Source organism: Gracilinanus agilis, chromosome 3 (genome assembly GCF_016433145.1).
Source record: "Gracilinanus agilis isolate LMUSP501 chromosome 3, AgileGrace, whole genome shotgun sequence".
NCBI lineage: Eukaryota > Metazoa > Chordata > Mammalia > Didelphimorphia > Didelphidae > Gracilinanus > Gracilinanus agilis.
In genome coordinates this window covers 629,693,561-629,709,875 of record NC_058132.1, presented here as the reverse complement: position 1 = coordinate 629,709,875, position 16,315 = coordinate 629,693,561, and the positions used below count along the sequence as shown (strand labels likewise).

Genomic DNA, 16,315 nt, shown 5'->3' with positions numbered 1-16,315 from the left:
AAGTAAATCACTTCTATCAAAACTATTTAAAGAAAACATTGATACTTTAAGAACACTTAATAAATGAAGTTTACACAACTTCTCTTATTCTGATTTGTTCAGATAAATACTTTGCTTTAAAACAAAAGCAAATACATGGAATTTGGATTTACAATAAGATAAATGATGCCAATAAGTTTGTTGCAGAACTCATAATAAATTTTAAACAACAACAATTATGTTATGCTTTATTATGGAATGTAATATATGTTATGTTATAGAATAAGTCCACAAAAGCACATCATAATTAACTTTATAATTCTACATAATTCTGGCTGTAAGACTAAACTGAATTTGCATGATTATTTGGAGATTAATTTTTAGAGCTTAATTACAATTAAGATTTTCTAATAGCTCTGGTATAACATTTCAGTCTAGGCATTTTCTAAAACATCTGTAACTATCATTCACTTCTTTTTTCCTAAAAACCCCAAATATATTTGTCAGACCTGGCTGATAGGGGGTCTAACCTGATACAGATAAGTCAGAGAATGAGGTAATACCCCAAAGCTTTACTTAGAGGAAAAGAGGGGGCAAAGGAGGATGGGAGGCTAATGGCAGTAGAAGTGGCAGTGGAGTGAAGGAAGAAAAAGGAAAAATGGGGTGGGGGGATCCCAAAACTGGTGGATAGCTAGGAGTCTCCATAGGAGTGGAGAATGAGGCAATTGTTTACAGTATGGTTTTGTGGGATGAGGTAATCTGTGTTGCCTCATTTGGTTCAGATGAAGTTACTTGGGTGCAGTTCATTGGATGGCCCTGAGGAGGGGGTGTGGAGCCTTGGTCTCTGGTAGTAGAAAGTTCCCAGGCATGGTGGTCATTGATGTAGGAAGTCATTTGTCTAGGCCTGACAGGAAAATCCTGAGGTTCTGTCAGGTTTTACTGGGGTTTGTCTCACGGTTTGGACAGGTGCTAGGGAAGAGCTGTTGTTTTCAGCAGGGACTGGGGAAAGGAGGAGCTTTGGTCCCATGATCTATCATTCTCATCTTTTGCTTTATATTAAAAAAAAAAAGAACAAGGAAATTAACTGATGACCATGTAGTTTCTTTAATTTAAAACCAATAGATATTAATTCTTCTGACATCTGAAACTGTTGAACTCCTTCTTACATATATGAAGCTTAAGCAAATAGATGGAAAATATAGTGCCCTAAATCCAGTGTTATTTGAATTCATGTAATCTATGTTTAAAGAATGTTAATATTCTAAAGTTATCAGTCATACAATGAGTATTCATTGAGTTCTTCCTTAAAGACTAAATTTTGTTTCCTGACATTTTTCAGTTTAATTTTTGTGATAGATTGACAAATGAGTGTTGTATATAAATTCTTTTTCTTTTCTGAAGCTTTTAGAGTTAATGGAAAAGGGAAATAATTTTTCAAAACAATTTCTAAGAATAATCAATCATATGCTGGGCCCTTTCAGGACTATACTATTAGAGATAAGTGAAGAAAACACTCCACATTACCTCTGCTTCTTTGAGAGGGAGGGGAATGAAAGGATTCATATTATTGGTTTAAAAACAGAACACCATTTAAGTTATTATGGTCTTCATTAAAGTATTTTTTTTAAAAAGTCAACTACTCACGAATGGAATGTGTCATTGCTTTGCTGTTCACAGAAGATTCCTGCACAGTCCTTCGGTTCTTGAGGACCTATATAGCCTTTGTCATATAGTTGAGTCAGTCCAATTGTGAAGGAAAACAAGACAAGAAGGAACATCCCAAGAAATTTTCCAAAGTCTTGCAACATTTGTCCCATTGAAATCTATGGAATATGTAAAACAGATTTTCAAAACTAATGTTGCTGCAAACTATAAAATATTAAAATCTTAGACAGGGCCCACAAATTGTGAGAAGAAACAGCATAACATACAGTATGCTCATTTCTTTCCACCTGAGTTGTGTGACATTTCAGCAGTCAAAAATCCATTCCAGAAAATTTCAGTTTAGCTATAACAACGGTATTAGAGCAAGGGCTAAGCAAATGTTGGCATTTTGTGATTAGCTGCCCTACTCTTCTTGAAACAGGGTCAATTCTGCAAAGGATAATATTTGCTTAGTTCAAACTGAGCCCTAGAATATTAAGAATAGGGCTGATTTCAAAGGATGAGGGGAAAATACTCATAAGAAATCTTCCAATCCTTTGTAAGTTCCTTGAAGGTAGAGGCTATCATTTAAACTTGTATCCCTAGCACTTAGTACAGGGATTGGCACATAGTAAGTGTTAAGTAAATGCTATTGTATTTATATATTTATTCAAAATTTGTACATCCCTTTAATTAAATATCAGACAACCAAGAGAAATGAAATATCCTTCTTAAGACCAACCACCCCACACACACTGCTGTAAATTCAGTCCAGTTTGTTATCCTACACAATAAACAACCAGCAGAATAACATTTATACCGATGACCCTAGATCTGATCTATGATTTGGTCTATGTAAAGCGTTTTGTTTTTTTTTTTGTAAGATTAAACTGTGTACTTGTCCCTTGAGATGCATTAATTCTTTCAGGCCAATAAAGAATCATTTACTAACACATCAGCTCTCACATGTTACATTTCTTGCTGGCTCCTCAATCCAACAAGTATTTCTTCTTAAGTCCCTATTAAGTGACAGACCCAGTGCCAGGAATGGGAATAAAAAGACAAAAATTCAAATAGCTCCTGCTTCAGTGAATTTACATTTGTCTGGACTTGGATTAACAACAGGAATAAGGAGAATCCAGGGGGCAACCTGGTAGAAGAGTAGATTGAGTGCTGGGCCTGGTAAGTAAGAACTGAATTTGAATTCAGCCTCAGACACTTACTAGCTATGAGATCCTGGACATGCCATTTAGCCCTATTTGCCTCAGTTTCCTCAAGTGAAGATAACAGAAACTAATTCATCATAAGTTGTAGTGATGATCAAATGAGATATTTTTGAAGTGCTCTAGCACAGTGCCTGGTACGTAGTAGGTGCTACTTAAAAGCTTATTTCCTCCCTTTTTCCTTCTCACCAGTAACTAGTAGGACCAAGAAAGACTTCCTATACAGTGTAGCACTTGAGACTGAGGTCTTGATTATAAAAGTAAAATAATCTCATATGGTTTATGGCAGATAGGAAGTCCCCATTTTATGAATGGGTTATGTTACAAAAGTTCATTTGCAAATAAGTTTGGAATTAAAAATAAATTTGTCCATGAAATTGATTTCTATAAATTAGTTTGGGGGAGGTTCAAAGCAGGGGAGGGGAAATGTTTTCTCTCTACCCACCAACACAGCTGGTATGACAGAACAAAAAAAATTAAAATCAGATTAAGGAGGCAAGGAAGTGTTAATTTGTAAAATTAAATACAAATGCATATGATTTTACCCTTCTTATCTTTTTTATGAAGTACAAAATAATTCTTATTGAAATAGGAAGTAAGTTGGGCATTGGCTAGCTGAAGACTGGCCACTTACCTGATGTCCTTTAAAAAGCTAAGCTTTGTAGACATTGGAAGAAGGAAAAAGTTATGTGGCATATAATCCCTTAGCCTCTCATCTCATGTCACCTCCATTTAGCCATGATGTCCTTGTAGAAAAGTTACTTGCCCAATAGGAGGGAGGAGGGTGGGGGAAGTATGGATGGAGTGAGGAAAAGGAAAAGAGAGCGAAAAGAAAAGCACAGAGACAGAGAAAGACAGAAATAAAAACAGAAAGGGAGAGAGGGAGTTAGAAGGGAGAGAAAAGGAAAGAAGAGAGAGGAAAAGAAGGAAGAAGAGGGAGGGGAAAGAGGGAGAGGCAGGGAGAATCTAAGAGAGAAAGGGAGAGAAAGAGAAAGGAAGGAGAGAGAAGAACAGAGAGAGGTGAGGGGAAAAGGTGAGAGCAAAGAGAGCTGAGACAGACACAAAGAGAAAGGAGTTTCAAGGAGTGTCAGGTCTACTGGCAGGAAAGAGAGCTGACTCCAATTCCTGAAAGAACTACCTCTAGCTAGAGGGAGGAGCTGACCCAATGAAGCTAGGTAAGCAACTTGCCCAGCAGAAATAGTGGGAACAGTATGCGGATACTATGAGAGGACACCAGGCTCTTGCAGTACCAAAGGTGTGCACTGCCTTAGACACGTGTTAATGCCAAATATGCTTTACTAGCAGTATGCTCTAAGCTTGTATTTACTCTTCACTGACTCTGTGTTTTTACTAGGAGACTACATTCCAGGTTTAAAGGGTTGATGTTTTGTAGCTACTGCTTTTTTCTGTTTTCACAAATGACTAGTGTCTAGTTAGTAAAGGTAAGCTCATAATAGCAAAGAAACTTGCAAAAGAGTTTTAAGGAGTGCTAACCTATCTTTTAACACAATCACCCCACTGGAGTTGGGGAGTATTACAAACGACATATTCTATTATAATACTGGCAACGAAAATGGAAACAAAATCAAAACACTTTTCAATCTTAAATGTTGATACTTAAAGATATGTGGTCTTACCCCCATTAGCTCAAGGCAGACATTGGTCTACATTTGCTTTCCACTTGTATGAACACTGATTCTAATATCTTCCTTTCCCCAGCATTTAATCTGTAGAGCCTTTAGCCCACCAATTTTTATTCTCTCATCCATCAAATACTTATTGAATACCTACTAAATGCAAGACAACTGCACTCAATGGCATGAGAAAATAAAGAAGAATAAGACAGTCTTTTTATGAAATAATTTTAAGCTTTGGCAATAATCTGGGTTAGTGGGTAATGAAGAAACTGCCCCATAAAAGAGAAATGCACATCAATAAAACATTTTTAAAATACAAAGAAAAGAAACAAAATTAAAAGGGTAATTTTTACTACCTCATTAAATTTAATATGGCTTCTTTTAGAAAAAACTACAAAATATAAGTTTATTATTTCAAGTATAATCCTGTTTTCTATTCTTTGTATATTGAAATATTTGTGTTTATTGGTCATTGTTAAGGTCACATTAAAAAACTTTAAAATTAAATTAAAAAGAGAAATTAGTATTAAGTCAGACTAAGGAACAAAAATGAGAAAGGACATGGTATGCAATTAAAATAATTCCATTCTAATCTATTTAAAGAAGCCATGAAGTGATGAAAGATGCGACATGGATGAAGAAATAATGGATACCAATACAATAATTTTATGCAAAAGTTCAAACAATGCAAATCAATTACCACAATGAGGAAACAAAAGAACCTAGAAATGCCTTAGGACTAGGCAAAGACATATAGAGGCAGTCAAGGGTAACATCAGTTTAGAATACAAACTGATTTCTAAAATCTTACAAAAAATGGAACAGAAAAAAGGAATAAAACCAGTTTACTTTAACTGGAGAGTGAAACTTACATTTAAAGAGAGGTTGGCAAAGGATTCTAAGCAAAAGTCATGCAAAGAATATTTAAGGATGACTGGCCAACACAGGAAAAATAGAAAAGATTCCAAAGATTTTTATAATAAAATCTTTTCACCATAAAAAACATTGAGGACTCAACATCAGTCCCAGAAGTACTTATAGAGGTGGTAGAAAAGGCACTAAAGAAAACAAAAATGAGAAAAGTAGCTGTATTAGATCAAGTATATGTAGAAGACATTTGTTTGTGCTTCAGGCAACACAAGTGAAAGGCAGGGATTCACCTTCACAAGGTATCATCTTGCTTTACAAAGTATCTGAAAATATGCCAAATAATAATAACAAAATACCAAACACATGGAAAAAATCTCAAATCTAATTATTTACCTCCCTCAAAAAAATATGACCATCAGCAACTGACCTATATACCCATTTCCCCATTTATATAAAATTTTAGAAGAATAATTGATGCATTTAGCAAAGGCATTCTTAATAAGAGTATTAGAAAGGAGAATCAGCCTTTGGTAAGAAACAATCTACCATATACTCTATCTTTACCTTAACATGACTGATCGAAAGATGCAAAAGAACACAAGATCCTACCATGCTTCTTGTGTTGACTATAAAAAAAGCTTTCAATTTGGCACATCAAAAAGCAACCTTAAAAACTCTCCTAAGAAGATTTCTCTTATGTACAAATTAAAATAATACAGAAATGCTCAGACACTGGGCAACACAGATAACCAGCAATACCCAGTTATTTTAATATCTGGTATAGGAAAAAAAGCACGAATTATCTATGTTTGCAGAAGAAAATCACCATTACAATGAAAAAAATCTAGTGCAAAGTACAACTTGACTATCCTAGAAATAGTGAGGTCTTCTGAATGCTCCTATTTGTGGATAAAATTGAGTTGGTTGCATAAAACCACAAAATTTTGTAGCACTTTCTAGATGAGACATACAGCCACTCAAAGGAGTTTGGCCTAATCATCCACACAGGAAAAACAAGTAGATAAAAATGTCAGTGCCATGTAGCTCAGATCTTGTCTATCAATAAATTTATTATGGACACACACACTGCATATGCACAACCAGTTGGGTTCAGAATTAAATGTGAGTTGGCTGGATTGACAATGGAAAATTAAATAGTTCTTTTAATTACCCCAGATTTCTCCCTGAATTAATCTTGTTAACACCAGTATTCTATTGGTAGCTGTGTATGGTTATTAATGTGGAATACTATAGTCTGTGAAAGATTAAAACTGAGTATTGCTTAAGACAACAGAAAAGCATATGGTGGGTCTAAGTAGGTTGTAGCACATAACAAATAAGGAATTATGAAAAGTCCCAGACTAAAGGCCATCATCAAAGAAATACATGATCAAAATAGAAGAGGTATTGGCCACGTGGAAAGAGCAAAAGAGTGGTTAGCCCATGGGTTCCACTAATATTCTTATAATATCAAAAGAAAGTGAGGGAGGTTTTTAGCACATTGTGGTAAACATAGGAGAAAATATAGACAAAAACCAAGTGAACAAATATGGTGGATTTTTAATCTGCACTGCTGGTGGGAGTATCCACATCAATAAAAACAAAGTCATTAGTTTTTGAGTGTTCTGAATTGCACCCTGGGCTCTAAGGTCTTATCTACCTCTTCTAATATCCCTGATAAATTTAGAGCAGAGTATCATGTTAAATTCTGGGCAACTAAGTGGTGCAGTAGATAAAGAGTGCCAGGCCCAGAATCAGAAAGACTCATCTTCCTGAGTTCAAATCTGACTTCAGACATTTACTAGTTGTGTGACCCTGGGCAAGTCACTTAAACCTGTTTGCTTCAGCTTCCTCATCTATAAATGAGCTTTGGAAGGAAATGGAAAACCACTCCAATATCAATGCCAAGAAATATTGTGACCTAATATGGGATCACAAAGGCAGACACAACTAAACACATCATATTAAGGAATAGAAAGTCAATGATCTACCATTTTAATTTGTGCTTGTCTCAAAATTTATAGTTTTTCTTAAACTGCCTAGTTTCTCCTAATTAATTTGTTTCTTACACTTAGCAGCAAATGCTTCTTCAAATAACTGATGATTGTGGTAAATTATAGTCCATGCTAGCAAAAGAAAAAAAGAGAGCCTACAGAGAAAGCATGTTATCTCATAGAATTATTGAAAGATAATATTTCTTGCTAACTCATATGGGAAATGCTGCAGGTTCTCAGGTCCACATTTCAAGGTTGACTTCAATTAGCTACCGGGTCAACTATCTCCAGTGTAAAGTAATGCTGTGAAAGCCAGAAGTCAAGATCACTTCTTAACTTTGTCCATCTCTGATGCACGTTAAGGTTGTTCCCTCAATTTCTTAGTTCCCAAGGACTCTAAGTAATAGGAAAGTAATGCTGTGATTTGTTATCTCCACTTCCAGATCTACACTTGGGATTTTCAAGCATAGTAATTTGTTGAGAAGGTTAAGGAAGGAGGGCAGAGGGGGAAAGGCTTACTCTATGGTTTATGTCATTGGTTTATGTAAATGTACTGGAAGTATTTTCATAGGTCTGCTTAGAGGCATGCTTTCATGGCTGAGGTTGGATTCCATAAAATATTCCCAAATTCCAAAGGTTCACACCTTCCCATAAATGGATCTTATAAAGAACTTCATAGCAAAACAAAGAAAAAAGTTGATATTAAGTTTGTTTATGGGCTGGATTTCTGAAATAATTTTCCTGAGCAGTCACCAGACTTAAAATCATACCAAAGTTGAAGGAAAAAGTTTTAACATTTACTTGTGCATTTTGTTCAGAATCTTATATACTGGGGTGTCTTACTCTGTAAGATGATTCAGCAGGCATTACTGAGGGGCTAGAATGGGCCAGGACAAATCACTGAGGAACACAGTACCATTTTCTACAACAAGACTAAATACATTCAGCCCTGCAAGAAATTGTAATTCTATTTTAAAATACCTCTCAGGCACTAAATCTGCATAGAAAATGCTCCCCTCTCCCCCCAAAAGCAAATAGCAGACCTAAAGATTATTCATTTAAATGAATAACAAGACAGAAACATTCAATTACTCTATTGCTTCACTTATTTCTAAAAAAAGAATAATAATGACAAGCACTCATCCAAACCTATGAAATTTAAAGAAAATTTGCCAAGGATTCTGTAAGGATTTTTTTTGTCACATAATGCTTACATTAGGTATATAGGTATATAGACTATACCTAGCTTTTCTCCACAAGATTATCAATTCTACCATGAATTCCTTTTAGTTTGATGATCATAACCAAGAGAGTCTATGTTATTTACCTTTTAAGAAAATTTTGTATTTGCTAAATGCAAAAAGTAACTTTTTATTTAAAAATTGGCACACTTTAGGGTAAAAAAGTTCTCCTGAATATAAGACTACAAAGACTAATGATAGTTGTTTTTTAAAACCAATGATTTTTTAAAGATAAACTTTTAAATTTCTCAAAATTTGAAAATATTATTTTCTCTTCTTATGATTGATTTCTGAGACTATACCCACATATTTCTGCTTTTTTCAAATGTTTCTAAATTGTAAATTTTAGAATTTAGAGAGGATAAAGCTAAAAGGCCATTTACAGGTAAACATAAAGAAAATAAAAATGATCTGGTTCATTAATAAAGTCCTTTAAGATATTATAGACTAGGAGCAACTAGGTAGCTCAGTGGATTAGAGCCAGGCCTAGAGATTGGAGATCCTGGTTTCAAATCTAGCCTTAGATACTTCCTACCTGTATGATCCTGGGCAAGACATTTAACCCCCATTGCCCCTTCCTTACCATTCTTCTGCCTTGGAACCAATACACAGTACTCTATCTAAGAATCTAAGAATCTAATGGAAGGGAAGGGTTAAAAAAAAGACATTATTGACCATTATACAGGCTTCATGATTAAATGATTAAAACTGAATCTAAATTGAGCTCCCAAATCTAGCATTGGAAATATATGCTCTTATAAAGATTCTCTGATTCAAAGTAACTTGGTTTCAACCTTGGGACTTCAGCGAGATATAAAGTAACATTTAAGTTACTTATTAAGTTATTTATTAAGTAAATAAAGAAAATATTTAGATTTTAAAACATAGCAAATAAATGTAGTTTTGACATGTAAGCATTATTTGAAGTGGCATTCTAAAAAAAACTTTATGGAGTGAAAACTAGAGTTTATTCTGTAATGAAGTTAGAGTGAACTGTGGTTTTGCTGAGAAAAACGTGCTTGTTCAAAACAACCCTGACAGTAATTGAAAAGTTTGAGTCATGTGAAATAATTTATTAACTTCATGTTTTTGTCCATTCACCAAACAAATTATATAACCCAAAAGTCTAAGCCTATCATAGTTTAACTATTGCAAATAAGAAAAATAAACAGAATAGAATCAGTACAGGAGTATATTTTCTAAATAAATATACTTGCCAGAAAATGATGATGAGAAACATCATGGATATCTTTTTAGAGATTTTATCCTGGATCACTCTCTATTTCTTAGTTCTGCATATATGTGTATGTACATATACATACATATATATGATAAACTATATAATGTTGATGATTATTTAAAAGTTTTTAAATGGATTACAAGCATAGTAAGGGCCAAGAAAAAAGAAAATATTTAGATTTTAAAACATAGCAAATAAATGTAGTTTTGACATGTAAGCATTATTTGAAGTGGCATTCAGGAATAATTTATAGATCACTGACCAGGTTATCTCCTTTTATCTAATGCCAAGCTGTTTTTCCCCTCTCTCCATGTCCCTCACCTTACTTCTCCTTCCTTAGGCCTCTTCCTTAATGACTGCAATAAGGCATTTTGTAAATATTTGTTAACTACAACTTTGTTTCTGTTATTGAGTAAAATATCACCTGGCACTGTTCCAGACTTTCTAGACTTCAAAACAATGCCACCAAATTGCCACTGCCTCCTTCTCAGCTCCTTTTTGTGTACCGTCTTTCTCCATTAGGATGTAAGCACCTTGAGAATAAGAACCCATCTTTCCTCCCTCTCGGCCTTTCTTTCTTCTCCTTTTTCTTTCTTCCATTCTTTCTTTCTCTTATTTTTCTAAGCCAGTGATTCTCAATACAAAAAAAATGTTTTCCAAACATGGGTAGACATCTAGGAACAATTTCCCAATTCCATGCAGCAAATATATATGTAATTTATCAAATTTATGGCTTTCCAACACAATCCTTGTACAATGTTGATCTACTTTCTTTCCATTAAGCTTTGTCTGTTCCAACATCTGGGCACCTTTGATGCCTACCCTGACAAGAACACAAATTCTTCTCCTCTGTCATTCTAATTCTCATATCTGATTCAAAGGCCAATTTAAGCTGCCCTTCATTCTGACTAAAAGGTCCATAAGCATTGACTCAGAGACTCCATTACTGGGCTTGTATCCAAAGGAAGCCAGTGATAAGAAGAAAGTCTCCAAAGTCACTAAAATATTTTTAGCAGCATATTTTGTAATAGCAAAAAACTGGAAACAAAGTAGATGCTCATCAACTGAGAATGGCTAAACAAACTGTTACATGAATATAATAAATATTATTGTGCCATAAGAAATGGTAAATGATGAATGAGAGAAGTATGAAAATGATGTATATGAACTGATAAAGAGTAAAATGAATAAAGCCAATAAAATAGTAAACACAGTTAACTAAAATAAAGTATACAGAATGATTAACTACATACCAAAAATTCAAAAGTAAATATAACAAAATCATAAAAATCAGTAGGACTCAAATGCAGAAATAGGAGGCAACATTCCAACTCACCCCTTTATGGAGGTGGGAGATAGAGATATTTCAACTTGTACATATTTTCAAACTTTTTCAATGTGTATGATTAGTTGTGTTGATTTTTTCTCTCTAAAAATATATCATTTTGTATATGAAATGGCAGTCCAAGAGGGGCGAGTGAAGGAAACTTGGGATAATTATGGTGATATAAGAAACAACTTAATTTTTAAAAAGATTCACTTCTTCCAAGAGGCCTTTCATGATTAAAGAAAGCCCCTTAGTGACTTTTAGTCCCCACTCTATGTAGTTACATGTATTATTACCTTGGAATTCTTCTCAATTTCATATATGCATGCTTTTCTTAAATCTTCAACTAAATGTTAATTTAAGTCCCACAAATTCAAGGTTCATATTTTTTTCTGTTAATGCCATAGCACCTAGTCACAGTAATATGAAAAAGGTAGGTACTTAATAAATGCTTGTTGAATAGATGACTAAATGGTACGTAAACTCCACGGTCACAAGTATAAAGGATTGATCATAAATATCCTTAACCAAAAATAAAAATAGTTTCCAAAAAATAATATTTACATGCAACATTAAGGGTAAATAGTTCCTCTCTTGAAAAACCTAGGAAAACAGAAACTGATAGCTTTGAAAAGCACAATCTCACTAACAATGAAAGAGATTCAAAATAAAAGAGCTTTGAGGAATCAGCTTATGACAATCAAACTGGGAAAGATAATAAAAAATATTGGAAACTGATATTAGACAAACTGGTGGAGAAACTAGTATATTCACCAAATGGCACTGTAAATCTGTAGAATCTTTTTAAAGAACAATATGAGACTACAAAGTAAAAATTACAAAAATAATCATAACCTTTAATCTAATTGTCCTATTGCTGGAAATAAATCCTGGAAGTGTTATAAAAAACTAAATCAAAAAAAGGTAGGTAGATATATAGATTCATCAATATACAGATTTACATTTAGACCTATATCTATCTATACAATGATAGATAAGTTCAATATATTAAAATTGCACTAAAACTTTTTGGACAAACTGAATATTCAAAGATTTTTACAGCAGAATTATATGTAACTGCAAAAAAAAAACCTAAAGTAATCTAAAAATTCAAAAACAGGTGACTGGTTTAACAAATTGTGGTATATTTGTATAATAAAATATTATAATGAAATTAAAACATAGGTATAAGGGATATAAAGAAATCTGGAAAGACCTTTATAAAATAATGCAAAGAGGAAAAAAGGCAGAGCCAGAAAAATAGAGTACACATTACTTAAAATCTTGAGGTTGATTTTCTTTAAAAAGTGAGAGAGAATGAGTGGGGCAAAGATTCTTAATCGGGATTTAAAGGGAGCAACTGGAAAAGATTATTATATTTTATGAGGTGTAATAGTTACAAAGCTAGATTATACTCAATATTATCTTTAATATATTATTTAAGTTTGAATGTATATATGTTCATAAAAATATTTTAAATGAGATAATATTGCAAAGTGCTTAGCACAGTCCCTGGCACATAGCAAGAAGTTTAATAAATGTTTCTTCCCCTTTATTCTCCTTAAAAAAGGAGAAAAACTAGGAAAATTTTTAAGAAGAAAAATTTGGGAAATAATTGCAGCAGAAAATACCTATGGATTGAGAGCCAGGCCTAGAGACGGGAGGTCCTAGGTTCAAATCTGGCCTCAGACACTTCCCAGCTGTGTGACCTTGGGCAAGACACTTAACCCCCATTGCCTACCCTTACCACTCTTCCACCAAGGAACTAATAAACAGAAGTTAAGGGTTTAAAAATATAAAAACAAAACAAAACAAAAAGAAAATACCTATGTAGTGTGATAATTAGATTAAGTCTACACTGTCCATCTTTAGATTTAATCACCAAAGGTGAGAACACTTCGAATTCTGGGAGGTCCTGACCCACATGTGCTAGAGTGAATGACAAATCAGAATCCACTGACCACCCCCTAAGTGTTCTATGAGAAGTGTCTATTGTAATTGGACATGCAAATTAGGAGGGAGGCACAGGAAGTGACACATAAGTGACCCCTTTAAAAGGAGAAGGTCCTCAGTCAGTTGGGAGCTTCTGGTGAAGAGTGTGGCTGATGAAGGAGGTCTTCTGGTCCCTGAAGGAGTGTTGAGACCTTGGTGAGCCTACTTTAAATATTTTCTTTTGAATTCCACATGGTGAGTTTAAAGACTGAATCTTCCTGAACTTCTCTTATAGAAACTTCTTTAACAGACTCTGTGAATGAAGTTTTGCTTCATTCACCTCTGGGTCTCTGGCCCTCTGACTCTCGGCTGAGGGTTAATTAGATCTACCTGGATTAATTAAAGGATCATAGTAAATTACCTACTGGTTTAGATTCTTATTCCTTATTTCCTCTCTCTTCTTAATTGTAAATAAACTTCCATAAAAGTCAATTTTGACTTGAGATTATTCTTAATTGAGGATTGATGATAGTTCAATCCTCTGGAGACCATATTTTAATATATTAAACCCCCAAAAACCCTTCCTTCCCCTTACAGTAGACTGGAAGAGGTAATCTGTCATAAAAAAGGGATTCTAAAATGTGATTATTTCATGTAGGAATATTCATATTTGTTGGTAAACTGAATAAAATCAAGTTATTTTAGAATAAGTTATTTAATACCAAAATAGAACCAAGTGATGATAAAATGGTTGTTTTCATATGACTTTTTAAGAACTGCTAAATAGATCATGCATAAAGTAAAAAGATATTTTAATTTATGTCACAAAACAATATTGCAAAATTAATCTACAAAACATCTCTTGGATTAGACAAAAAATCATGAAAGAAAAAAATGTAATCTGAAAACATACATAGGTATTATTTGGGAATCCTCTAATCAAAACAATATAAATTTCTGAATATAAGGAGAAAACATCAGATGAGAAATTTTCTACAGATTAAATGATGAACGAAGGCATACAATCATACACAGAAATATCCTGGATTTTTCCTGGGAAAGGACAGAGGGGTCAGGAGAGTTAAACCAAATATCAGAGAAAAAATAAACAGTAGACATTCCTATGAAGACCTCAAGCAACTCTGTTCTATAAGTTTGGTGGAAACAAGGCTTCTTTGTACTTATTAAAAATAAATTTTAAAAAACCCTGAGATTTTTTGGCTGGTGTGGGATAAATATTTTTGTTATTACCCATTCTCTATAAATAAAAATATATTTCTATCCAGATGAAATTATCAAGGTTCTCTATTTACTTATCTGCATTCATGTTGTTTTCTCCCAATAAAATATAAGCTCTTCAAGGGTAGAGATTATTTCACTTTTCTCCTGGTGTCCCCAGAAACCCAGGATAGTTCCTGGCACATAACAGGCATTTAATAAAGACTCACTGAATTAATGTTTTTTTTCTTCATATCTCCTCTGCTTCTACAAAATTCCTCCCCCCAAATTCAAACCACATGGTATCCAAAAAATAGCAAATTATAGCACCTTTAAGCCACGAATATAAAATTATCTCATATTTTTGAGTAATTAACAAGTATACAAGTACTCATATTGATCATCAATCAATAAATAGCTATACAAAAAAATACATCTCCATAAATAGAAAACTAAGAAACATTCTATTGTGAAGAAGCACTGGGTAGTGTTGTGAGGAAGATTATCTAGTTATCATTTAGTTGCCCTAGTATTTGCCTCCCTAAGCTGTTTCCTGAAGCTCTCAATCACAGCATCCTTCTCTTCATTCCCTCTTTCCTTCTCTTGTGCAAACACATATGTGGCCTTCTGCTTCAGTTCATCCAGGCTCAGAAGTTCCCAATCCGGGTAGTTGTCAGTAAAAAACTTCTTAACCTGAGGAACAGCATTCCGCACAAATATGCATTTAACGTATTACATGGTGGTATCCTCTAGTACATTCATGCCTAGGTACATCTCAGTTGCTTCAATGATAGGGTCCAAAAATGTTGCTGGGGTCTCCTAAGCAGTCCGCCTAATCTTTTCAAATTTGGACCACGAGTTAGGGTGCCTTGAATTCTTTTCCATTACTCTAAGCAGTGCCTTCCTTGCCTGTTTTAACATCCTATAAATTGGAACTTAATTGAGGTCCAGTTCCTCCCAGGCTACCAGACATGGTGTCATCCCCTCAGTATTCCTGTTCTCCTCTACAAACTTATTCCTATTGTGGTTGGACAAGATGTCTCCTAAAACATACCAACAATCCTCAAAGTCTGGGTCATGTACCTTAATAAATGCTCTAAAGATTTTCACAAACTTGCCAGCATCATCATGGAAATTAGGGATTTTCTGCTTCAAATTCTCTACATCCTCCATTATAAATCTAGTGTGTTGCCTTATGTGAAAAATCCCATCATCTCTCATAATTGGAAGGTCACGTATGGGAAAAAGATTAACCGGTTTGTCACCCTTATTCATTGTTCTAAATCAGCCTTAGATAGGTTAGATTTAACACTCTTGCCAGTATTTCCATCATGAGAAAGTATAGCCACAATGCCATTATCATTATCAGGACCAGAAGCTCGACCAGAAGCACCACCATTTTGTATATAAAATTCCAAATTATCAATTTTAACCTGCATCATTCTTAACAACTGTTTTGTCTCTGAATCCCTAAAACACCAGGTCACCACAATCTTACAATAGTAATTAACACACAAAAAATATCCACCTTAATTTATACATGATATAGCCATTTAGAACAATAATGGGGTGTGTATGTGATATAACATCTAAAATAGTAATGTTAAGAATAGGTTGGGCAAATCCAAAATTTAATATACCCCTACAATATCTGGGTATGATCTTAAACCACAGGTAGGGAATGAATAATATCCCTTGCAACAACCCCAAGATCAAATAATCTATACAATCTTCTAATAACATTGTCCCAAACATTGATAAAACTGACCAGTTATGTAAAATTACAGTGGTATTATTAGCCACAATGAATGACTAATAACAATAACTAACACAAATACAACAATATTAGTTTACAATTAAACAGGATAACACAAATAACAAGAGGCAAAAAAAAATGGGGGAAAACCCTTTCTCTGGGACTATTCTAGCCTTAATAGTATTTTTGGCTTCACACAAAGATTTTATCAATGGCCTGGGGTGGGGGGTAAGCAGTTCTGAGTAGCTCGCCAC

At 34.0% G+C, this 16,315-nt stretch overlaps 1 protein-coding gene across 1 annotated transcript in view; it reads right to left on the bottom strand.

Annotated features, from left to right (window-relative positions):
* Positions 1–16,315, bottom strand: part of TRPC1 (transient receptor potential cation channel subfamily C member 1) — a 76,750-nt gene that overhangs the window by 1,521 nt on the left and 58,914 nt on the right. The window contains exon 10 of the mRNA XM_044670839.1: positions 1,624–1,802. Coding sequence (XP_044526774.1) covers positions 1,624–1,802 — 179 coding nt within the window. The remainder of the gene's footprint in view (positions 1–1,623; positions 1,803–16,315) is intronic.